Here is a 24724-nt window from a genome sequence, read left to right on the forward strand (position 1 = left end):
TGGCTGTTGTGGAGATTACAGTGATGAATTATCCCAGACACAAAGTCCAGCAGCGCTGCAGGACATCCCTGTGGGATCAGCGTGGGGTTTCCCTGGGGGGTGTGTATGGAGGACAACACAGGGACCGGGGCTGGTACGAGGGACCCATCTTGTTTCTGTTTAACTAATTGCCAAAGGAACAGAGCCTGGGCCTGTGCCCTGCACGTTCCTGGTACTTGCCTGACTCTGGTAGCTCTTTGTTCTGATCTCTGTGGGATGGTTTATTCAAGTCAGGATTTCCTTCCTGGAGGGGTGGGGAGGGCTCTGTGTTGCTCACAGGTGGGCACGGAAGGGTGAGACAACCTGGGATGGGAAGAGCTGGTATGTCCTGGGCAGCTCGTGGGAGGAGGGGGGACAATCTCAGCCATGGGGATAGGCTGGAAGAGGATCCCAGGCAGAAGTCAGCCAAGAGATGGTGTCGGGGACTCACAATGAAGTGGGAAGCAATGTGGAAATCCCCAGTCGGGAGTGGAGGGAGGAGCAAAACATGCGAAGAAGATATAGAATGCCATTTCGCATCCCCCCTCCATTTATTTTCTCCAATCCTGTATCTCCCTGTGTTAATACTTTCCAGCGCTGTTGCCAGCCAGACTCCCTCTCCCAGGGCGAACACAGCCAGTAATGATGTTCGCTTCACTCGCCCATTAAACAGCATCCCAGCTGCCCCGTCTGACTCTACCACCCCGGCTGTGCAGAGGGAGGAAGGGGAGTGCAGGAGAAAGGGTTTGCAGCAGTGCCCATAGGAGACCTATGAAGGAAAGGAGTGGTTTTTTTTTCATTCTTTGTTTCATTTTCACACCTGAGCTCTAAGAATTAGACACACAGGGCTAGTGGCAGCCTGCCTGGGTGTGGTGTGGGATGGGGAGGGGAAAAAAGGTGTCCCAAGAATAGTTCTTAAATGCTCTCAGGTGTGTTCTTGGGGTTCAGAGTGTGCAGACACACTGCCGAAGGGCGGCTGCAGCTCAAGGGGCTTCTGTTGTGTGTTTCAGGTGGTTGTAGAATCAGAAAATCGTTTAGGTTGGAAGAGACCCTTGAGATCATCGAGTCCAACTGTTAACCCAGCACTGGCACTAACCCATGTCCCTGAGGACTTCATCTCTGTGTCTGTTCAACCCTCCAGGGATGGTGACTCCACCATTGCCCTGAGCAGCCTGTTCCAATGCCCGACAGCCCTTTCTGGGAAGAAATGTTTCCTAATGTCCAATCTGACCCTCCTCTGGCCAGCCTGACAGCAGCACCTTGGCGTACCAGGACATGTCTTTGCCAAGGGGACACCATATGTGTGTATCTGGGCGGCCATCCCAGAGCACGCAGCAGCTGGAACCAGGGGACAAAGGCAGAGGGAGACGCAGACATTCATGGGCTTACACAGCACGGGGGTGTATACACGGCAAGAAGACAACTGGCCACAGACACAGGCTTGAGCATGTCCTTCCTAAAAAAAAAAATACTTGCTAGCCCAGCAGACACAGGGGTGTCTGCGGGTGTTGTAACCCCGTAGGAATTTATGTTGCAGGTTTGTGTAATGTTATAGTGGACATAGTAGCAAGTGCCATAAAGCACAAGCACAGATGCACCAGTGGGGATGTAAAGGTAAACACTGGCAGATTTAGCTTCTGTTCACTCTTTCATTGAAAACATGTGAAAAGGGGCACACAGAGATGCTGATCAAGCTGCAGCAGTCCTGTCCCTGCCCTCCAAGGCTGGGTTGCAGAGCCAGGTCCCTGGGGCTGTGATACTTCCATCCCTCTCAAGCCCCACCGTGGCTCTTCTGGCCTCTTTTCATAGCATCACAGATTCACAGAACTGTTTGGGTTGGCAAGGACCTTCAAAGCTCATCCAGTCTAACCCCCTACCATGGGCAGGGACTTATTCACCCAGATCAGGTTGCTCAGAGCCCCGTCCGGCCTGGCCTTGGACGTTTCCGGTGATGGGGGTTCCATAGCTAATCTGGGCAGCCTGTCCCAGTGCTTCACCATCCTCATTGTAAAACATTTCTTCCTTATGTCCAACGTTACCCTCTTGTCTTTCAGTTTAAGACTATTGCCCCTTGTCCTGTCATGACAGGCCCTGGTAGAAAGTCTTTCTCTTTCTTATAAGCCTCTTTATTTACTAAAAGGTGCAATAAGGTCTCCCCAGAGCTTCTCTTCTCCAGCTGAACACCCCAGCTCTCTCAGCCTGTCCTCCCAGCAGAGCTGTTCCAGCCTCATATCATTTCTGTGGCTCCTTTGGCCCCTCTCCAGCAGGTCCACGTCTGTTCTGTGCTGAGGACCCAGAGCTGGATGCTGTGCCCTGGGCTGTGTCATGAGAGCTGAGTAGAGGGACAGAATCACCTCCCTCAACCTGCTGGCCATGCTGCTGGTCATGCAGCCCAGGACACTATTGACTTTCTGGGCTGCAGAGCATGTCGAAAGAAGAGCAGCAAAGCTGGTGAGGGGCTGGAGCACAAGTGTGATGGGAGCGGCTGAGGGACCTGGGGGGTTCAGCTGGAGAACAGGAGCTGAGGGGAGACCTTCTGAGCTCTGAACTGCCTGAAAGGAGCTTGGAGCCAGGGGGGGTCGGGCTCTGCTCCCCAGGAACAAGCGCCAGGAGCAGAGGAAACGGCCTCAAGTTGCGCCAGGGGAGGTTGAGGTTGGATGTGGGGAACAATTTCTTCCCCAAAGGGCTGTGGGGCATTGGAACAGGCTGCCCAGGGCAGTGCTGGAGTCACCATCCCTGGAGGGGTTTAAAAGATGTGCAGATGAGGTTCTTAAGGACATGATTTAGAGACAGTCTTGGCAGCGTTGGGTTTACAGCTGGACTCGATCTTATGGTCTTTTTCAAGCTAAATGATTCTATGATTGTGTTTTCCTATTAAATGCTGCAGAGAAAATGCTTCTTTAAAGCATTATGAGGCTGCTCAGAGCCTGGCTTTGCTCTGAGCATGCGCTGTGGCCCCGTGGTGCAATTTTGAAGAGGATTTGGGGTGCCAGGACAGGCAGGAGCTGTTTTGACACTGGGAGCAGGAGCTGTCTCTGGATAACTGCTCTCCTTTCCCCCCATCCTGTGGAGCTGATAGTGGGGCTGGAAGCTGAAGGTTTTGTCACGGTACATCCTGGTCCCACCCCACCTGCCCTTTCACAGCCAGGAGACCACAAAGTTGGTCACCTGTGCTGTGCACGGTGCCTGCGAGCACTCCTGCTTGCAGAGTTCCCCCTTTTGTCTATTGACAGCCCACATTTCAGCAAACCCAGTATTTTAGCATCTTTTTAGATCACGTGGCCTTCTTCAACTGAATGTTTTCTTCCCTTATTGACCATCTTGGGCCAATAATCCTTTTATCTGCATTTGTCACGGCCCTTGAAGTCTGAGCCATCCGGATCCTGCCAGGTGGGACGAAAGCTGGAGAGTCTTTTATGGAGAAAGGGAAATATCCCTGTGATGCAACGTGTTTCTCGTTCTGGAAAGCCCCCAGAATACCAGGAGCTTCGTCATCACAGCATTATGTATAGAAATGCTATTTTAGGTAATTTAGCAGGTGCTACGTGTATTAGTTTACGTTTCTCTCTCCACCTGCTTCCTGCGCAGCTGAGCACATGCCATGGCCGGCTGCGGGGCTGCAGGGTCTGACAAATACACAACAACTTTCCTAAGAATTTCTCAAAATACCCTTCCGGGCGTGTTTGGGGCACGGGTGGCGGCAGGATGGGCTGGGTGAAATAATCACTAGTCTCAGATCTGACTCATTCAGGACGACTAGAAAAGTCCTCGAGGAGGGGGACACTACCACTGGTCCCATTTTTAGAGACACGGTGGCCTTTTGTTCTGCCTCTGCCTGGCCGAGCAGCATCCCAGCGACTCCGCTGGCTGGGAGTAATGACTCGCTGGTGCTTTGGGAGGCTGCAAATCTTCCCCCCCGCTTGCCTGCTAACATTTTTCAATCCCATCTTTGCAAAGTCATGATCTGAAAGCTGGGCCTCGTCCAGCCCCTCTCCAGCCCCTGTAATTGCATTACAGAAGCGGCAGAGAATGTGAGGAGCATGGGGGAAGGGCCGGCAGCATCCTCTGTGAAGGAAGGGAGAAAGAAAGCAGGAAATTGTGGCAGTTTTGGAGCTGGTTCTTTTTTTTTGGAGCCTGGAGGAGGTGGGAGGGTGATGGGCTGTGGCTGTGGGAGGCTGGCGCGGGTGGCAGGACAGAGAGATGCTGGCCCTGGAGCTGTCCCCCCAGGGCGTGGGGCTGTGTCCCCAGCCCACCCCAAGCGTGGAGGAGGCTCAGCATCAGCAGGGATGGATCCATCCCCTATTGCCTGTCCCTTTGCCAGCCTGCAAGGGCGCAGGCTGAGATTTTATGTCTGCTGCCGCCTCTGGCTGGGGCTGTGTGTAGGAGGTGGCAGGGAGCTTGGAGGAAGCTGGCAGAAGAAACAACAGTTCAGTGGGGGTCAGGCTTTGGGAGCAACCTGGGGGGACTGGGGGATGCCCAGGAATGGGGCTGGAGGAATGGGCTGTAAGATGCATCCCAGCCCTGGGAGCTGGGTGGGAAGGGGAGGGCAGGGTGAGGAGCTGCCAGGGGAGGTGATGGGAGAGTGGGAGCAGCAGCCAGAGCTGGGGAGACAATGGGAGAGAAGGGAGAAGAGGCTGGGAGGAGAAACAAACCCCAGCCACGTCCTCAAAGCCTGAGAGCAGCCAGGACTGTGGGGTGGCAGCGGTGCTGGCTGGAAGGCTGCTGTTGTAGGAGCCAGAAAGCCTCAAATGAGAGCGGAGGGAGGATGATGAGGGAACATCCTCAGGCCAAGTGCTGCCCGCAGCCCTTCCAGGCACCCACGAGGTGCCTGGGTCTCGCCCGTGGGGTGCTGGGCTGTCTCCTTTAGCCCCTGGGGCTCTGCCAGCACCACTCTGGCACCAATACATTTCTTCAATTTGTTGTGGTGCTGCTATGGCTCATGTTTCCAGCTGCAGAGCAAGGAAAACAATTTTTCAGGAATCCACCGGGCAGTTGTGCAAATAAATGTTTGCAAGGTCTTGGGCTGCCATAGTGACGAGCTCCATAGCAACCCCGCAAGGAAATGAATAATTCTGTGCTCGAAATGGAGGTTAAAAGGGATGTGGTGGCTGGGGATGTCATAAAATAGTCAGTCAGCAGAACACCTGGGTCCACCCTGCGCTGCTCAGGAAGCCCTTACAGCCCCTGCACTGTTCTCCCCACCGTGTCCTGAGCCCCCTAAGCTGCTGTATCCCCAGGTTTATCTCAAGTGTGGGTTTGCTTCCTTCCCTCTGTTCCTAGCTGGAAGCGTTCCCGAAAATGCAAGCCAGCTCTTTGCTGAGCTTTGAAGTGTGGAGCAGATTTGAACAGGGGAAAAAAAAATCCATTCTGTGGGGGATGGGTTTTTAGGGGAAAAAAAAAAAAAGCAAATTATTCAGTCAACGGCATTTGTATTAAAAACAGTGAGTCCTTGCAGTCATTTCCATAGGAACCAGCCCTCCTATTCCGGGCAGTGGTTAAGGCTGTGCTGAATGGGGAGCAGGGCTGCAAGGGGGGGTCCAGGTCTGCCCGCCCCGGGCAGGGGGAGCAGGGCAGGACAGGCTGCTCGCTATTGAACCGGTGATTCACAGCTCTGATTCACAACTCTGTTCTATAGCTGTGGAAGACAGCCAGATCTGGTCATCAGCTGTGTGCTTTTTTCCAATGCAATAAGTTATTTTTGGGTGTTTTTAGATTACAGCACTTTTTTTTTTTTTCCTGTGCCTTTGAATTCTGGATGATTGCACTGCAAGTAATTGAGGCACTTGAATTTCCTGCTTAGAGAAGTGAGCTCAATACCATTTTTTGCAATGCTAAGGCATTTCTAAAATAGCTTTTCTGCATGGCATCATGGGGAGCAGGCACATGGCTTTGGGGCTGTTTGTGTAAAATTCAGGAACGCTGGGGGCTGTAGATTTGCAGAAAAGGACCTGGGTGCCAGCAGGTTGAACATGAGTCACCAGTGCACCCCTGCTGTGATGGAAACTCACTGTATACTGGGTTTTACTGGTAAGATTGTAGCCAGCAGGTCAGGAGAAGAGATGGTTGCCCTCAATTTGGCATTTATTGGACCATATCTGGAGCACTGTGCCCAGTTTTTGGGCTCCCCACTGCAACAAAGACATGGCCAAATGGGAGCCACCAAAATGATCAGAGGTCTGGAGCCTGTGGCAGGGGACAAGGGGCTGAGAGCTCCTTCTGCTTGGAGGTGTGAGAGTTAGAAGGGTCTCATTGCTGTCTTCAGAGCTGCACAGTGAAAGGTTGAGGGTCAACGGGCATGTGTTGCAACAAGAAAAATTCAAAGTAGATATTAGGAAACATTTTTCACGCGATAGTTGTGAAACACTGGGACAGGAGGCCAGAGAGATGGAGAAGTCTCCTACTCAAACTGTGGCTGCTCAGAGCCCTGAGGATCTAATACAAAGTTGGAGCCAGCTGGAAGCTTGGCCCTGTTTGAGAGGCGTGTTGGACCTTCCCACCTTTGTCAGGGTGGGTACTTTGTGTCCCTCTCCATCTGAAACACTCTGTGATTTTGTGATCCCACAGGGCATTAAGGGGATGTAGGGCTTTGGTTGTCCCCCTGTCACTGAGGTGTAGCTGTAACACAGGGGCCAGTGAAGTCCACCACGTGAGTTCATGTCTGTTCACTCCCTCTCTAGCACCAGAAGAAAGGAAGAGGCTCTGAAACTATCTCCCCATCCTCTGGGGATGATCGTCAGGGTGAGCTGTTCCTTACATGTGTTCCTGCCATCTGAGGCACGGAGACACGGCTCGGACAGGAGGAGCTGCTGTCCAGTGCAGCCCATTGCTTGGAGTGGTAGGAGGGGAGGAAAGAGTCTTTTGGGAGGTGGAAAATGTGACGCTGACATTGCCATGTCAAACAGGGAGTTGAACCTGGGCCTCCAATTTCAAAACAGAGTTCAAACCACCAGAATATTACAATTAAAAAAAAAAAAAAAGGATTTGTCACTTCCTTGTGCTTTCTCTTTCCCCATCCCCAGATCCCACCAGTGTGGTGGGGCAGTGTCCAGAGCCAGGAGCAGCGGCTGGGAGGCATTGGGGTGTTTCTGGGCACTTTTCCTGCAGCCTGGAGAACCTGGGAACCTCAGGATGGGCAGTCGATGGGGCAGGAGCTGCTGGGGTTAACCAGTGCTGGATGGGTTGTGGTTTGCAATGGGGTTTAGATTCCTAAGTCCTTTATTGGATATAGCCTGGGGCTCTATTCCCAGCCCTGCTTGTGACATTAACAGGTCTCTACAGCCCCGGGCTGTCCCCGCCTTGTCCCCACTGCCTGGACAGTGGTACCCACGTCTGAGGAGTCTCAGCACAACCATCATACAAGCACTGAAATCAATTTGCAAGAAGAGCAAATCTTGCTTCTGGCTTTCTTGAAATTGTGCCACCGCACATGTTGCGGAGGACGGATATAAATAGATTTTGGGACGCCCTGGGTTGCAGCAGACGGCAGGTATTTTGGAAGCGGTGCTGTTGGCAGGGTCGCGCCAGGGCAGCCTCTGCCACTTTAGGGATTGTTTGCATCCTCTGCAGATACACGGTTGTGAGAGCAGTGCCCTGTGCCTGCTGCGGATGGATCAGGCAGGCGGCACAGGAGGGGAAGGGACAGGGGGTCGTGTGGTCCTGGCACAGGTCCTGTGTGCCTTTGGGAAAGTTGCTTAAGACCAGATTTTCCATAGAGTCCCTGTGACTGTCCATACGCACACCCTTACACTCAGAATCTCAAGGTTCAAAACCATTTGCTTCTTAAATTTCAGGCTTTAGAAGTTTTATTAATAGCTCCTGTGTTTGGTACTTCCACCCTGATGTATAGCAACACAAGTATGTAAATAATAGGACAAATAATACAAATACAATTAAGAAATGCTTTCTTAGAAGCTGGATGGGGCTCTGACCAACCTGATCTGGCTGAAGATGTCCCTGGTTGGACCAGATGAGTTTGAAGGTCCCTTCCAACACAAACTATTCTATGATTCTAAGTTCTCTAGCATTTATATAACAGAGGCTACATCTTTATGGATTATCACAAACACCGCCTGTCTGTAGCCAATTCAAAAAGCATGTACAAACAGCAACACCACCAGTACCAAAATGCAAAAAATGATGAAGGCATGGAAAAAAATGTAAAAAGAAGGTTCCTTTCAAACTGTGGAAAATAAAAAATTCTCCTTTGCTAGTAGTGCAAAACAGAAACAAGGATTAAGAAGCACTTAAGTAAAAGCACTAATAGCTTTTATTTTAGGTGATTATGGGCACAAATGATCCTGCAAATTTTGGGAAATCTAGTTTAGCAGAAGTACTTTACACATTCAATGTCATGTCTTTGTCCCTAAAGAAAGGCTTAACAGGAGTGGCTTTATAACAGCTTCAAAGCAGCACAGAGACGTAACTTCAAGAGGAGTAGTATTAAGTTTGTTACATTTACATGTGTGCAGACATTTGACAAACTGATGTCTCCCGAGGGCTCGCGCTTGTGTTTCAGTAACAGCCATGGTAGCCTAAAGATATAAGCAAGGTGCTGTCAGAGTAAGCTTCTAACAGGAGGTCATGACTTTTCTTAGGTCAACTGGCACAATCACAAAAACATTTCACAAGAGGCTTGAACTGATGCAATGGTGCAATAGTGCTACCTCTCAAGCATGTGCACTTGCCATTTCCCTTGAAACAACTTCGGTGCCAAACCAACCAAGAGCTAACTTAGCCAGGGTTAGAGTTGAGTCAGCTCATCGAGAAGACACTGAATACCAATGCATAAAAAGAAGCATACAGCACTGTATGGCTCTGAGCCAAGGGAATGGGGCCACCTTCTCAGCGCTGCTAACCTCTAAATGAAGCTCAGACGACTGATAATAGCTTATGGGGAAAAGGGAAACAAGCTGTTGAACAGCGAACCTCATCTGCGGATCTGAAAGAGAAGTCAGGCTCCAAGACTATCTGAAAACATGCTACATGTAACTTTGTTCAGCTAATTAATTGTACAATTTGAAAGGAATAAGTGATTCTCAGCTCTCAGTTGTGTTCCACAGGTACAAAAGGGAGAGGTGACGAGGGAGTTTGCCCATATGTACCCCTCACCGGGTTGATACCAAGTGGTGTGAGCAAGTAGGGCCATGTGGGGCCCAATCAGAGCTCATGGGCACTCTTATCCACCCTGTGCATCTGCAGTTCTTCTTGTGTGAGAACATTTGCACCAGTAGGATGGGGAAAGCTCTTGTGTGCTCAGGGCTTCTTCCTTGCAGAGCTCTGATGCAGCTGGGACAGTAGCTGCCCATGCTAGAAGTACACCATGGCAGATAAAACTTTCAAGGACGTGCCTGTGGTCTGTTCCATTTCTGAAATGGCCATATAGAGCCTGTCCTCTGCGCGGGGGCTGCAGTGGGTGCAGCCGGCGGGGGCACTCGGGCAGCAGGATGCTCAGCACGGTGCTGAAGAGCCCATCTGCTGCCCAGCACGCAGTGCTGTGTTGGTGCCGGCAGTGCCTGCGCTGGCATTTGCAACGTGTGGGGTGCTGAGCGCTCAAGCATGGAGCTACTAGTGGGGGACCCCAGAACTGGGGGAGATCTCGGCTGCTTGAGCTTGTCTGCGCGGGGCTTCAGGTTCTGAGCAGGGCTTTGCAGTCTGAGAGCGGGTTCAGGCTCTGATTGGGGCTTTGGGGTCTAAGCAGGGCTTTGGGATATGAGCAACAGAAAACTGGTTACAGAACACTGGACCAGGCTGCCCAGGGAGGTTGTGGAGTCTCCTTCTGTGCAGACATTCCAACCCGCCTGGACACCTTCCTGTGTAACCTCATCTGGGTGTTCCTGCTCCATGGGGGGATTGCACTGGGTGAGCTTTCCAGGTCCCTTCCAACCCCTGATATTCTGGGATTTTGTGATTGGGATCTGAGCGGGGCTTTGGGATCTGAGTAGGACTTTGATGTCCAAGCAGGGCTTTGGGGTCTGAGTGGGGCTCTGGGATCTGCGCAGGGCTCTGGGATCTGCGCAGGGCTCTGGGATCTGAGCAGGGCTTTGGGGTCTGAGTGGGGCTTTGGGATCAGAGTGAGGCTTTGGGCTCTGAGTGGGGCTTTGGGGTCTGAGTGGGGCTTCAGGGTCTGAGCAAGGCTTTGGAGTCTGGCAGCTCCTGGGTGTAAGGGCTGAGACTGCAGTGGTGAAGGAAGAGGAGGAGGCCACCTCCGTGCCTTGCAGTCTGGTGGTTTGAACACTTGCCTGGGAAATGGGCTCAGCTCTCTCCTAGGGCTTTCAAACTCCCCCATCTCACTTTTGTAGAGCTCCCTGCTGCAAGAGTGGGGCAGACCTCGTTCCAGGCGAGCCAGTGCACAGCCCAGGGGAGAAGCTGGTGCCCAGCGGGCGGCAAGAGCTGCAGGAGCTCAGAGTACCCATCTGGGAGAGGGGAGACAGATGCTCTGGGTGCTTTGGTCACTTAGGGTCAGAGTAGGGGAGGACCCAGGAAGCTGGCAAGATGTTCAGGTCTCTGCTGGAAGCAGGGAGACTCCGGAGGGGCGCTGAGAGCAGAGCCCTGACATCTCCGGCAGGGGAAGTGTCACCACTAGTGAGCGGTGGCCGAGCACAGCTGGCACCTGGCAAACATGAAAGCGGGGCTTGTTAGAGTGCACACAGACTGCCGATTGTACCCTCGGGTCACAAAACCTCCTTAGTCCAGGTCTGGTAGCATCCTCAGAGGTTTCCCAGGCAGATCTGTGGTGCTCAGCCCCCCCAGTCCCAGGAGACATGCCAGATGCCCACCTCCTTTCTTTCCCCTCCTGTTGCTTCAGCCTCCCCAGCACTGTTTGCTGCCAGCTCTGTGGAGCTGCCGGCTGCTCTTGGACTCACTTCAGCGCAAGTTTTAGGGTGCCGGGCAGATGGCTCCATGCTGATCCCAAAGCCCACCATGCCACAGGGTTTTCTCACCTTCCGTCTTATAAATGCACAATGGAACTGTAGCCTGAAATAGCTTGAAAGGTGCATCCACTCACATGGCCTTCAAAAGGAACAGAGGATCTGATTGTACAAGGGTGCACTCACCTCTGAGGCTTTAGGACCAGAATTTTTTGTGGTATTGCACTATGTGTGGTGGGATTTTGAGGCGATGAGGTGCTGGTTGTCTCTGAAGTCAGGAGGAGCTAGACAGGTGTTGCTGGAAACACCACTGAGCCTCCAAGTGCTTTTGGTATTTGTGGTCATTTTTTGAAAGCCTGGTGAGGGATGGAGACCACTGAAAGTGTCTTGACTCTTGAGTGTTATTTAATGAAAGGATTTAAAGCCTGCAAACACCTCTCCTCCAGGAGGTGAGCCCGCAGCTTTGCCTTTTCTCTGACAAGCCTGCTCCTCCGGACTGTGCTCTAGTAACTTGCTGTTTCTTTTCTTTTCCCATAGCTCCCAGAATGGAGAGGAAGGTGGAGCCTGGCCGAACAACCAGTTTGACACGGAGATGCTCCAAGCCATGATCCTGGCCTCAGCAAACGGTTGGTCTCCATTGCATGTTGGAAAACCATGGCGCTTGCTCTCGTGCGGACATCTCAGATGCGTACCCGTAGATAAGATGCTAGTGAGATGTATCTGGGTTAGCTGGGGTGGTTTCAAAAGTCCTTCTTCACTCGTGGGAAAGCATTGCTTTCTGTGTTACCCTGCAGAGAAGAGGGGTCAGGCAGGATTCAGGCAATCATCAGCATCAGGCATGCTGTAGACAGGGTACCTCTTCTGCCCAAACTAAATGATCTATTTACTGTACCGAATGTTATCTGGCTCATGATGCAGTTGTGTTACGTGAAAGAGCCAGTCTTGAGCTGAGATTTTATAAACTGCTTGGTTCCAGAAGGTCTCAGTAGGTGAAACCTGTACTGTGTTACAACTTGCTGTGCGGCGAGGAGGTCGGAAGCCTGGAATATTTGCTTGTGCCTAAAGGCTGGGCCAGGAATCCAGTAACCACCTGACTCAGTATCCCCTGCAAACCTCGTGTCCAGACACGCCGGCGTGTGCTCCCTGCTCGCACCGAGTCTGTTGTCAAGCTGTGGCCTCACCAAGGTTTCCCCCACTGGCTGCTGCCACTTTTTTGCAGTTGTAGTCACAGGGGTTTGGTTTTGCGTTGGTTTGTTCTGGTTTATGGCTGTGCCATGTGGAAGCGCTGGGCAGGGAGGGGTCTTCCCATGAACCCGCCATCTCCATGGCTTCATATAAAAGACATGCAATTATCACTCCGTGTAGCACTATGGATAAAGAGGGCTGCTTTTCCTACAGCCTTTATTTATAAATACCTCCAAGTCTTTTCCCCCTTGATTTAAAAATAGAAGCAACAGCACAGCCATTAAAACCCCATGCAAAATGCTTCGGATGTTTCCTTTGAGCTGTTGGGAGAGAAGGAATCTGGGGGAGGAGGGATGGCTTTGGTGTTGCTTTCTTGGAAAGCTGCTGTGGCTGAACTTTGCCGTTGTGCAGACACCAGGCAGCCTGGAGACACAGCTGCTGTGGCCGGGGAGCAGGACGAAGGTCTTGGGCAAAGGACTTGTTTACACTCAAGGGAAAGAAACAATGCGAAAATGTGTCTCCACTCTGAAAAAAGACTATGGAAAAATAGCCTCTGGAGCTTCATGTGGTTATTGTCACCCAGTGGCTCCGGATCCGGTTTCCTTGCTCACAAATAAAGATGTTTTTCTGACTGCGGCTCCAGCGGTCCCTGGGATCTGAGAGCTGAGCAGGTTTAACCCTTCCAGGTTAAACACCCCCTTCCAGGGAGCCCCAGGCCCTCTTGCAGCAAATCTCCCCCAATTCACAAGTCTCAAACGGTCCTAACCTCTCCCACGGCTCAGGGACTTAATTTAAATCAGATTCATCCACTAGATAAGGGCTTTCCCTGCTGGGGCCCCAGGGAGAGGATGCTCCGGGTGCCCCATCCTTCTCTCACCCATGCGGGTCCCTTGCTGTGCTGGATGGATGGATGAAGACACAGCACAAGCTTTTTCCATTAGCACTGTGTTTTCTTGTCTCCCCTGCTCTTTGTCCCCAGCTTTTCTCCTCTCACTCATTAAGCTAGCAGTGTGGATTGGAGCAGGCTTTGATTAGAGGCAGTGCTAATTGTCTGTTAAGCTTTGTGCTGCCGATTAGGGCAAGAGGAAATGGCCTCAGGTTATGACAGGGGAGGTTTGGATTGGATGTTAGGAAACATTTCTTCCTGGAAAGGGCTGTTGGGCATTGGAACAGGCTGCCCAGGGGAGTGGTGGAGTCACCATCCCTGGAGGGGTTGAATAGATGTATAGGGACATGTCTTAGTGCTATGTTTAGGTTATGGTTGGACTTGATGATCTTGAGGGTCTCTTCCAGCCAAAGGATTATATGATTCTATCACTGGATAATGGTTCCTGGCTGTTGAAATGATCCTTATCTCTTCCTGTCACCTGCTGAGCTCTGGTTGAGCTGTGGGCTGGCAGGTGGGACACAGTGACACAGGTGATGGCACCATGTGCCCTTCACTCTGAGTGCGAGCTGGTCCTGCACAGAGTGGACGATGCTGACTTGCACCACACTTGAGTCTGTGCCAAGCAGGGACTGCCCAGGGAGGCAGAAGCTCCTTTGGTGCTGCTCTGCTCCACAAGCATCTGGAAGGGGCTGGTGATGCTCTGCCTGCATCCCTACCCCATGCTGGGGTTATCCCTCCTCACAGCAAGAGGCAGAGCTGCTCCCACCAAGCCTGTGCAATCTGAGGATTAAATCCCTTGCCCAAAGCCTAAACCACCCTCCCAAGACAGAGTGTCCAGGGAGCTGGTTTCTTCCCCAGGGCTGTGACCCTGCTGTAGGGCTTCTGTCTCCCTTCCTGGGCTCCCTTCCTCTGGATCTTCCTCCCTTGGAGCTGGGAATAACATGACAAGTCAGTGTTTTGAGCCATCTGATGGGGCAGAGGCAGCTGCTAAGCCAGACCAAGCAGCACAGATGCTCCAGGACACCAGACTAGAAAGGGCAGACATCCCATCCTTAAAATACTCTGGCTTCCAGTGAGGATTTATAGGGGTGCCGTGAGATGATGGGGGAGCAGACGGAAAGGCAGCCCGAGGTCCTTGTCCCCAGCCCCGCGGCCCTGATGTGCTATATTGGGTTCTCCTGAAAGCCCCACCAGCAGCTGCAGCAGCATCTGCTCCGGGGCCACCTCCATCCAGCCTCTCCTCCCCTCTGTTTACGAGGGCTGTGGAGCCACTAGCTGGTTATTTTTGCCAAAGCCCAGATTCTTGTTTTCCTCCCCAGGCCCGTTTGGGATAATGGCTGGCTGCTGGTAAAGGCTGAGTGTAACCTTCCCAGCAACAAGAGCTCAAGTGCCCTGCTTGGCATGAGCGGCTCAGTGCCCATTTATAAGCCTTTATTGTCCCCGTTCTCAATTCTTTCAGCCTTAATGTCAATGTTACCTAGAAACAGCCCTTTGCTCTTACCCAGGACCAACTGGCAGGCTGGGAACCTCACAGGAGGCTTTTTCTCCCTCGTGAAAGCTGTGCTGTGCCTGCAAACTAGTTCATGGGGACCAGTTGTCCTGGATGCTGCTGGCATCCCCCCGCCTCCTCGCTGCCCTGGTGCAGTGGGGATGGCCCAGGAGAAGGTGCCCAAGCCCACCAAGCCCCCAACCAGGCTGTATCCAGCTGGAAAAGCCCAGAGAATAAAAAATCTCCCCCCTGCCAGAGACCAGAGTCCACCAGCGAGCTGGTGCCTGGCTACATCCTGGCCTGACAGCACATTTCCAGCAATCCCATCCCCATTTGGAACACCCTGATGAGTGTGGAGTTGAGATGGTTGTTAATGAGACAAGCTGCTGATGAGGTGAGTGCAGATTAGTGATTAATATCACTAACTGTATATGCATATCTCCTCCAGCCCTCTTCCAGACCAAGGTCCTCAAAGCCCCACCAGATCTGGGACCCACTTAATGGGCACTGGAGGAAAATACTCCTGCCGGTGAATGCTTCCACAGCAGAAAGCAAAATAGCATTTCCCACACTAGTTCGCTGTGTTCGTACCCTCTCCTCGGTGCACAATATCACCCCTGTTTTCAGACTCGCTGTGTGTTTTCCTCCTGCTCCAGCAGAGCAGCTGTAACTTTTCAAACTGCGGTTGCTTCATAGTCCTGACCTCTCCGGGGGATGTTTTGGGGGCTGGTAGGATGTGGCCCAGCTCTTTTTCCAGCTTTCTGGCTGGCTTAGCCACCTCCATCTGCTCAGGGGAAAGCAGAAGCAACACAGAGGCGTTCACAGATCTGCTCTGGAGTGAGGAAAAACATGAGGGGACCAGCCCACGTTCTCTGCTCGTTTTTTTTTCTTTATTCCCACAGTCTCTCTGCCTGTGAAATGAAGGAGCAGCTTCCCCAGACTCAGCCTTGAGCCCTTCAGCTGCCCTCGCTGGGTCTCTCCAGTCTCCCAGGAGGGCTCATCCGCAGCCACGGCCACGGAGCAGTTCAAAGCTGAGCTGGGATCCACAGTACCCAGCGCAGAGACAGGGTTTTAGCAAACCATTTCTGAGCAGGGATCCCACCCCGAGCCACGCACCGGCACTTGCACCGGAGCAGTTCACACCGCAGCCCATGGCAACAGCATCACTTGTGCTTTGCCGTCCCCTGTGCTTGTTTCTCCTCCTTTCTCTCAGCATCCCCCATCTCCATCTGGTCTCTACCTCCCAGCATCCCGGGGGGTCCCGGAGCCCTTCCCCCTCTCTGCGCTTGCTCTCTCTGTGCTGGGGCTTTGCAGAGTGACAGGAATGAGTTTGCCTTCCCCTCCCCCTGCTCCCAGATCTGGACCATTGGATGGCTTCAGCACCGATTTGCTTTGTGCTCGGCTTCCTAGAGCCATTTTGTGGTACTGCAGGGGAGGGATTTTCTTTCTTATCTCATGTGCTCTGCTCTCTGAATAAACCTGGCTGGAGAAATGCTGGGGGCAGGGTTTTAACTGCAGCGGAAAAAAAAATATTGGACTTCCCTTAATGCAATACTAATAGTTGTGGCTGTACAAGACGTTTGTAACGGGTTGCTTTGGGGGCGGATGGGGGGGCGATTTTCTGCAGAGGCAGCAACTGGGGAGGGGCAGAGCAGGCAGCGTCAGGCAGGGAGGGACAGGCAGCCCCATCGCTGCGAGGGCAGGTTGTCCTACCCTGGTCAGCTGCAGCCCCGAACCCCAAACCTTTAGCAACAGTGTGAGATGAAAACAAGGGGTTTTGGTGCTGGCTGTGCCACACTCCCCAGTATGTGTGTTGCAGCCATCCCATGGAGTGATGTATATGATGGTCAAGTGCTGGGTCCTTCACTTGGGTCACAACAGCCCCATGAATGCTACAGGCTTGAGGAAGAGGACCTGGGGGGTTGACAGGGTCTGAACGTGAGCCAGCGTGTGCCCAGGTGGCCAAAAAAGCCACCAGCGTCCTGGCTTGTACCAGCACTGGTGTGGCCAGCAGGCCCAGGGCAGTGACCGTCCCTGTGCTGGGCACTGGGGAGGCCAAACCTCAAATCCTGGGGTCAGTTTTGGGCCCCTCACACCAAGAAAGGCCTTGAGGTGCTGGAGCGAGTTGAGAGAAGGGAACGGAGCTGGTGAGGGGCTGGAGCACAAGTGTGATGGGAGCGGCTGAGGGACCTGGGGGGTTCAGCTGGAGAACAGGAGCTGAGGGGAGACCTTCTGAGCTCTGAACTGCCTGAAAGGAGCTTGGAGCCGGGGGGGTCGGGCTCTGCTCCCCAGGAACAAGCGCCAGGAGCAGAGGAAACGGCCTCAAGTTGTGCCAGGGGAGGTTGAGGTTGGATGTGGGGAACAATTTGTTCCCCAAAGGGCTGTGGGGCATTGGAACAGGCTGCCCAGGGCAGTGCTGGAGTCACCATCCCTGGAGGGTTGGACAGACAGAGATGAGGTTCTCAGGACATGGGTCAGTGCCAGGGTTGGGTTAACAGTTGAACCTGATCTTGCGGATCTCTTCCAACCAAAATGATTCTATGAGTCTATGATAGTGCTGAAGAGCAATGATGGGTGGGGGGTGAATATTGCTGGCACCGAGGTCTTCATTTGACACCCCTGAGAGCTTTTCAGGGCTGCTGGGTCTTGGTGGGGGGCTCTGGCTGGCATTAACAACCTGCCCTTCTCTTTCCCGCCACCCCACAGAAGCTGCTGATGCCAACTCTACCCTGGGTGGTGGGACAGGCACCATGGGGCTGAGCGCCCGCTACGGCCCCCAGTTCACCCTGCAGCACGTCCCCGATTACCGGCAGAATGTCTACATCCCCGGCAGCACCGCCACCCTCACCAACGCCGCCGGCAAGCGTGACGCCAAGAGCGCCGCCTCCTCGGGAGGCAACAAGAAGAAATCTGGGAAGAAGGAGAAAAAGTAGAGAAGAAGAAGGAGACCTCAGAGCAACAGGGCAGCCAGCTCCAGCACTCCCGCAAACCACAGCCCAGGCCAGAGGACGAATGTGAATTTTTGTGATGCAAAAAGTAGGAAACGCTGCGAATGTATCTCATCATCATCAGAGCTAAGCAGCAGGGGCTCGCTGCTGTTAGATCTCATGATGAAAACCAATCCGGAAGCTACACCGAATGCAAACAAGTGCCCTGTGAATACTTGCTAATGTTTTATACAATCCCTTGGGTATTCGAATATGTAAAGGCGGAAGGTTTTCTGACATGTCTTTGGATCCAATTTGCTCCCAGATAGCCCGAGAAAGGCACAAGGTTTGTGCTTGGCTTTGCCCAGTGTAAATAATTTTAATGTGGATCTTTTAATTTATAGACCTTCAATCATTGTTTGGAACGGAAAGGAAGTTCCTAGCTTAGAGCCCATGCTCCAGATCTTTGCTTTTAAACTTTCCATTGTAAAATTCACCCCCAGTTAATGATAGTGATGGATTTGTTGCTGAGAAGTTGGTAGGGAGTGCTTCAGTTCCTGCTTACCTGTTACCCGGGAAAAAATAAGTAAGTGTTTCTATTGCATGAGTCAAAGGGAATATGGCAAAGCTGCATCCTAAACATTGATTTTTTTTTTCTTAAAAAGTGCAACCAACGATGGCCTGAAACATGAGACGAAAAAACCCTTCCTTGATGTCTGAGAGGCAGGGAATTCCATGAGGAGCGTGCCGAGGTGTGCGGCAGCTGCCCCGGTGGTTCTAGGGGTCTCCGAAGAGCAGACACATCTCATCCCTTCTTTGCAGTAAATATTTATATGTACAGTCAATGTTCTTCTGGAATTAAAGCTAAGAGAGTCTCACTCCCCTGAGGCCAGGTGGCCACCTGGCTGAGTCCCCACCAAGGGGACCAGGGGACGATGCTTCATGTTCCTGCACACCGTGTCTGCATGCACATCCTTCACCTCCTGCCTGCACCCGCGCAGGCAGCTCCACGGTCCCCAAACGTCCCCGCATGCCCGCACAGCGCGGTGCGAACACACCGGCAGCCGCCCGAGCTGGGGCTGCCTTGGGAGGGAGGGTGGGATCGGTCAAGTGGGTTGGGGAGACTCATGGCTTCTTATTTGTGGTGTGGACCTCAAAAAAGGGGGTTGTTCTGGGTCTCAGCTGAAGGGGTGGGATCTGTGGAGCTGCCAGCGTGTGGCTTCAGTGCAGAGTTGGTGACCGAGTAAGTGACAGTTGGTTTGGTGGCACTTGGGGACCAGACCCGGTGGAGGGACCCGAGAGCTGGGGATGATTGTAGGGTGATGCTGCAAAGCCAGCGAGGGGGGTGGCAAGGGTGGGGTTGCATAGGACCACATCGCACCAGCCCAGAGGAGGTGACACTCCCACCAGCTTTGGGTTTTCCACCCCAAGGAGGGAATCGAAGGATGAGGAATAGAGTTTCTCCATGTGCCCATCACCCTTGCACCAGGCCAGCTGCCCATATCAAAGCAGCTCTGACCCCACCAGGGAACCCAAGAGGAAATCTGTGCAGCTGGAGGGAGCAGAGGGGCTGCGGGGTGGCCAGGAAGGGGCTGCACTGAGTGTCCCAAGGGGTGTGTGGTGTTTTTTTTTTCCCCCTTTTTAATCACTAACACATGACTCACCCAAGCACATCCAACCCTCTTTTCCAGCGGTCACCCCCCCCGCCGCCCCCTCCCCAAACCCAAGGCAGCAGGAGCATCCGCTGCGTTTCATCCAGCTCCGGTTCCCACCCCCTCCCCTGCCCTCCCTAGAGATGCTGTAGCTGAATCGTAGTCTTTATATTTCTTTTTAATCTGCATTTTGCGGTAGCGTAGTGAGTGTCGTGTATTTAGTGGCGTGTTATTTTTAATCTTGGTAACTAACTTGTGGACACCAGTATTTTCAATTTTCTCTGTATCTTCTTTCCATGTGGTCTGTGCTCCGAGTGTACGTGAAATGAAACACGTTTGCCCTTTCAATGTGTCTAATATTGAATTATACTTATATATTATATATATGCTTATATCCTTCTTATACCCATATAGACCAACGTCGATGTGTTACACGCAAGTTTTATACTCTAATATTTATATTGCTTTTTTTCTTTGGGAAAAAAAAAATAATAAAATGGTTTCTTCTGAATAAATGGTATTTATTCCAATGGGAAGAGGGGGCACAGATGGGGCCTGTGCAGAGGCTGCTGGTGGGGGGGATGGTTCAGTCCCAGCCTGGCCCTCATAGCAGGGATGCTCTTGGGGTGCCCCCAGCCTTGGGTCCCCCAGGCCTTTGGGTGGAGGGTGACACAGCTGTGGGGGACACTGGTGTGTTCCTGGCTGGTGTTTTGGGGGAAGGGCAAGGAAGGGAGGAGGGAGGAGATTGTGGTGTATGCTGCTACAGCCCCTTCCCCAGCCCCAGAGGGATCCGGTCACCCTTCCCCATCACTGCAGGGATCCACTCTCCCTTATCCAACCCCAGAGGGATCTGGTCACCCTTCCCCATCACTGCAGGGATCCACTCTCCCTTATCCAACCCCAGAGGGATCTGGTCACCCTTCCCCATCACTGCAGGGATCCACTCACCCTTCCCCAGCCCCAGAGGGATCTGGTCACCCTTCCCCATCACTGCGGGGATCCACTCTCCCTTATCCAACCCCAGGGCAATTAGCTTTTCATGGTGCCCACACTCCCCTCTTTGCATTTGGAGGGTGAATGGGAGGGGGGTCAGGGCCTGTACCCGGGTCCCCCCTGGCCAGGACCAGCTCCCCCCCGTTCTTTCCCTGTGGGGGGGTCTGACACAGGACGTGACTTGAGGTGTTGCAACCATGGAGAAAAAAATAAGCTGCTGTTGCACAGATGTGGGGGGGAGAGTGGAGAGGGTGGGGGCAGGACAGCCCTGGGAGACAGACAGACAGCTCAGGGGGAGGGGGTTGTGGCTGGTCCCCCCCATTAGCAGCACACAGGAGGCTCCAGGAGCACAGGGCACAGCCCCCTCTCCCCCATTTCCATCCCATCCCCCCAGTGCCTCTGTCAGGCCCCTTGCACACAGGGACGACCCCCAAAGCCCCCTTGCAGACCAGCAGACACTCCCCAGACCTTCCTGCACCCCACAGAGACCCCTGGAAATCTCCATGCACCCCTCATAGGGACACCCCTCCACCCCAGATTCCCATGCACTCCACAGAGCCACCCTGCCCTTTGCACATGGGGTCAGCCCTGCTCATCTGTGCACCCACATGCACCCACACGGGGACAGGAGTCCCAACCAGAGCACCCTCCTGGGGGGCTGGTGGACCCATACCACATGGGAAGGCACAGGGGGGTGACATGGCAGGGACCCTCTGCCCCCAGCCCTGGTGCCATCATCCCTTGCATATTGGAGCACCTGGGGGGACAGCTCCGGTGGGATGATGATGGGGATCAACTCACTGCCAATGGGGACCAGGGCTGAGCACATCCAGGTGCCATCGTCAGGCTGTCCCCAGCACCCGTCCCAGCCAGGGTGACATCGTCCCAGGGTGCTGGGGACTGCTGGTGCCACCAGTGGTGGAGGCAGAGGGGCTGGTCAGACCAGTGGGTCTGTGGTGGGGTGACAGCCACCGCTGGTGGGGAGCAAAGAGGCTTTGCAGAGCTGTGGGTGTGGGTCTGGCTTCAGGAGCCCACAGCCACCCCGCTGTGTCCCCAGCTGCTGGTGTCAGTGTCAGGATGTGTGCTGTGTGAGGATGCACACTTAGTTTCATTTTACTTCTCCTCTCAGTAGCGCTAAAATCACCCAAGGGCACCACAAAAAAACAGGAAGGGAGATGCACAGAGACACAAACCTGGCCAATTAGCGCTGATGAAGGGAACTCGGTCAGCTGTGCTAATTACCAGGGACACATGGGATTGCAAACATGTTCATGGCAGCAAGGCTGGCTGATGGAGGGTTTCCTGAGCCCGGGTGATGAGAAAAGGGAGATCAATAGAAACTGAGCCCGAGTCACAAAAGGGACACAAAGAGGGTGACAAGACTGAGCCCCCCGCAGCTGCTTGGGTTGAGTGGCCATTGAGGAATTTGGGGGATCGCACTTGGGAAGGGCAACTTGACCTTGAAGTGGAGGGGACGATCCTGGATGGGAGCAGATGTTGGGGGCACCTTTACCTTCAGCTGTGGGGGGGCAGAGGGACTCTGTGGGACCACGGGTTACAGCCCGTGTCCATGTGCTGGCTGCTGGGGGTGAGCACCCCCCAAACCAGTTGCGCGTGGGATATGCACTTCTGCCCCCTCTCTTGCTGTCCCCTTGTCACCTTCTCCAGTACATCCATGGGCTGGGATGGGGGAAACCCCAGCTGGAAGCCCTTGATGGTGCAGGAACAGGTCACATAGTGCTGGAGGTCCCATTGTCCTTCCCCTGGGGATTGTCCCAGACTCACTGCCAGCTCCCGGTGGGGCTGGAGCCTGTAGATGCTGCGGGCAGTGACAGTCCCATGTCACCAGCTTGCAGAGACTTTGTTCACAGCAGTCCCTTTTTTCTTTGGCCAGTTACCTTGGAAAACCAAAGCAAAAAATCAACAGGGACAAAAAAAATGAATTGTACAAACACAGTTTTCCTCTGGATCTGTGAGCTGAGCTGGGTCTGGTCATTTGGCCCTGGGGAGGGCTGGGTGGGACCCGGTGTCCTGCCCGCTGACGTGCTCCTTGGCATCGGGCTGCGGTCACGGGCTGAGTCCTCCAGGCAGCTCCTCAGCCATGACCTCACCCAGCAAAGAGTGGGGGGGGTAAAAATCATCAAAAACCAGGGACTTTTGACAAAGCTCCCTCTTGCCTGCTGTTCTGGAGTCCCCAGATACAGCTGGGAGGTCGCCCCAGGTCTGACGCAGACACTGGGAGCTGCAGGGTTAAGTGGGGCTTTGTGCATCCCAGTGCCAAGAACCTGCAGCTGGATTTTGAGCCCGATCTGAGCAGAAGGAACCTCGGGGAGGGCGCAGCAGCGGGGGGCTTCCCCTCCCAAAAATGTGTCAGTGGGGAGAGTAGCTGATCAAAAAACACTTAAAATTCTTGGTGCTTGGGATAGAAAAGCTCTAAAAGGGACTTGCTGGGGCAGCGGGTGCGAACGGCCGGGTGAGGACAGCGGGTGTTGGAGCAGGGTGAGGTGGAGCAGCCCTTCCCGCAGCCCACCCCACCCACCCCCCCAGCCCCTTGCCATAACACCCCCCCGGGTATTTTATTTCCCCGACGCAGCGGCTCCTCTCGCAGCATCACGTTCCCAGTGGGAACGAGAGATGTTTCATCATCCATCGCATCCTGTCCTGCTCCATAAATCCGCTTCCTGACGCTTTGATTTCTTCTTTTTTTTTTTTTTTTAAATGGCTTAAGCCCAGCATGCGGAGATGGAGTAAAACCTGCGTTTGCTGGGCTGGAACCCTGGGACTGCAGTGAAGGAGAAGGGGGAGGCTGGACATTGCCTGCCCTTTGCCAGCCCCACCAGGGCTGGGTGGCTGCCAGGAGCTCGTTGTCCCGCAGGACCAGCCCCCAGCTGCTCCCCGGCTTCAGGAGACCAGGGAAAATCCTATAGGATGTGGTGGAATTTGCCCTTTTGCAGCTGGCGTGGCCTCTGCCACAGACCATAAAATCGTTTTGATTGGAAAAGACCTTTAACATAATTGAGTCCAACCGTTAACAAGCTCGATATCCAGCTGCTGGAAGGATGGTGACCGATCTCAACAGAAAAAAGTGTCTTTTGTCTGGAAAGCTTTGAATAACACTCCACACAAACTTAAGTTCCCTACTTGCATGTCCACTGGTATGAAATATTGTTATGCAGAATATTTAAATTGCTTTTAACTTCATGATGCTGAGAATATTTAGAAGCAAGCATATTCATTAATATGAACTTCGGCAGAGGTGAAACTACTGCATTTCGCCACATTCAGGTTGGAATTAAAGAAATTAGTAAAAGAAAGGACAGTAATAGGGACTTCATACTAACAGTACAATACTGATCCAGGGATTAAGCTGGGGGTTTTATAATATTTTTCTATAATGTTCTTCTGTTATTATGAATACAGTGTATTGAAAAACAATCTATGAAAGGAGCCTGGTCTGTCTGTCTGTCTGTCCAACCTCCCCCCGGGTGCTGGAGGAGGCAACGGCAGCTGCGGCCCAGACTTGTGGTCAGGGATCCGGGGAGAGGAGGCTGGGGGGGGACACACACAGGGGACAGACAGGGGTGCCAGGTGGGATGAAGGCAAATTGGGCAGAGTGGGGAGACGCTGCGGGCACTGCTGCCAGGGGCTCAGCTCCAAGGGGACACGGCTGTGCCCCCCAAGGAGCCTGCACGCTCTGCCGGACCTTGCTGAGGCCACTGCAGGTGGGACATGCCAGGGTCACTGTCACCAAACTGCTGGGGGATGAGCCAGCCCATGGTGCCCCTGCAGTCAGGAAACCCCCCAACTCCCCTGGAATCCTGTGGTGCCCCCCCAAACCCCATACTGGGGAGCTCCTGGGGTCCCACAGCCAGGCAGGGCCAATTCCCTCATGGGTGCCCCCACCGGCTCCCAGGGACTTTGGGCAGCGCTTTGGGAAACCCCCAGACAAGAAATGGAAACGTCAAGAAAAGCCGCTCACAAGCAAAATCTGCCCCGCCAGCTGCACAAGTGACGGTTTGTGCCCAACCCTCCCCTATTGGGCACACGGTGACAGTGGCCATGCCCGGCATGGGGAGGGGGTTTTGGCACCAATGCTGAGCCAAAGCACCCCAGGCTTTGCCAGGGTGGCTGGGAGCAGGAAGGGGGTTGGAAATGGCTGTGTTGGGCATGTCCCTCTTTCAGGGGCCAAGGACAGGGGTTGCATGGTGCTTGGGACATCCCGCTGGCCGAGGTTTGGAGGCCACTGCTGATTTTGGACCAGGGAGCACCCCACAGGGGCCTCCCCTCCTCTCCCACAAGGCTCATGATGCGGGATTTGGGGGGGGTCCCCTCCCAGGTGAACCCCAAGTGACACAGCCCTTCCCTGGGGAAGGGAAAGCAGCCGGTGGAGCCGTGCGGTGCCGAAGGGAAAGGGCCCCCCAGTGCCATCCCAGCTCATCCCAGTGGCAGCTGCATGGCAGGTCCCCAGGGGGTGCCAAGGCTGGCGGGGTGGGGACCCTGTCCCAGTCCCCATCACCAGGGCACAGCCCAGGGGTCCCCGCAAGCTGCAGTGGCACAACAGGGGGGCTTGTCCCCCCCTTTCCAGGGATAAAAAGAGAAGGAGGGTCCTTGTGCTGCAGAGGGAGACGGGACGGGCGCCAGGGAGTGAGAGCGGCCAGACGGGAGGGGAGGAAGAGGAAGAGGCAGACAAAGCTGCTTTGTGC

At 53.7% G+C, this 24724-nt stretch overlaps 1 protein-coding gene across 7 annotated transcripts in view; it reads left to right on the forward strand.

Annotated features, from left to right (window-relative positions):
• LOC309445054 (protocadherin gamma-B4-like) overlaps positions 1 to 19528 on the forward strand; it is a gene marked incomplete at its 5' end in the record, with an annotated part of 61088 nt that extends 41560 nt beyond the window's left edge. For all 7 annotated transcript variants that reach the window (XM_082063501.1, XM_082063498.1, XM_082063503.1 and 4 more), the window contains 2 exons: positions 11424 to 11512; positions 17156 to 19528. In XM_082063501.1, the coding sequence (XP_081919627.1) occupies positions 11424 to 11512; positions 17156 to 17382 (316 nt within the window). In that variant the 3' untranslated portion in view covers positions 17383 to 19528. The remainder of the gene's footprint in view (positions 1 to 11423; positions 11513 to 17155) is intronic.
• Between the last annotated feature and the right edge of the window lie 5196 nt (positions 19529 to 24724).

This window comes from Streptopelia decaocto (assembly GCF_964273445.1).
Source record: "Streptopelia decaocto genome assembly, chromosome: 12".
In the NCBI taxonomy this organism is placed as follows: Eukaryota; Metazoa; Chordata; class Aves; order Columbiformes; family Columbidae; genus Streptopelia; species Streptopelia decaocto.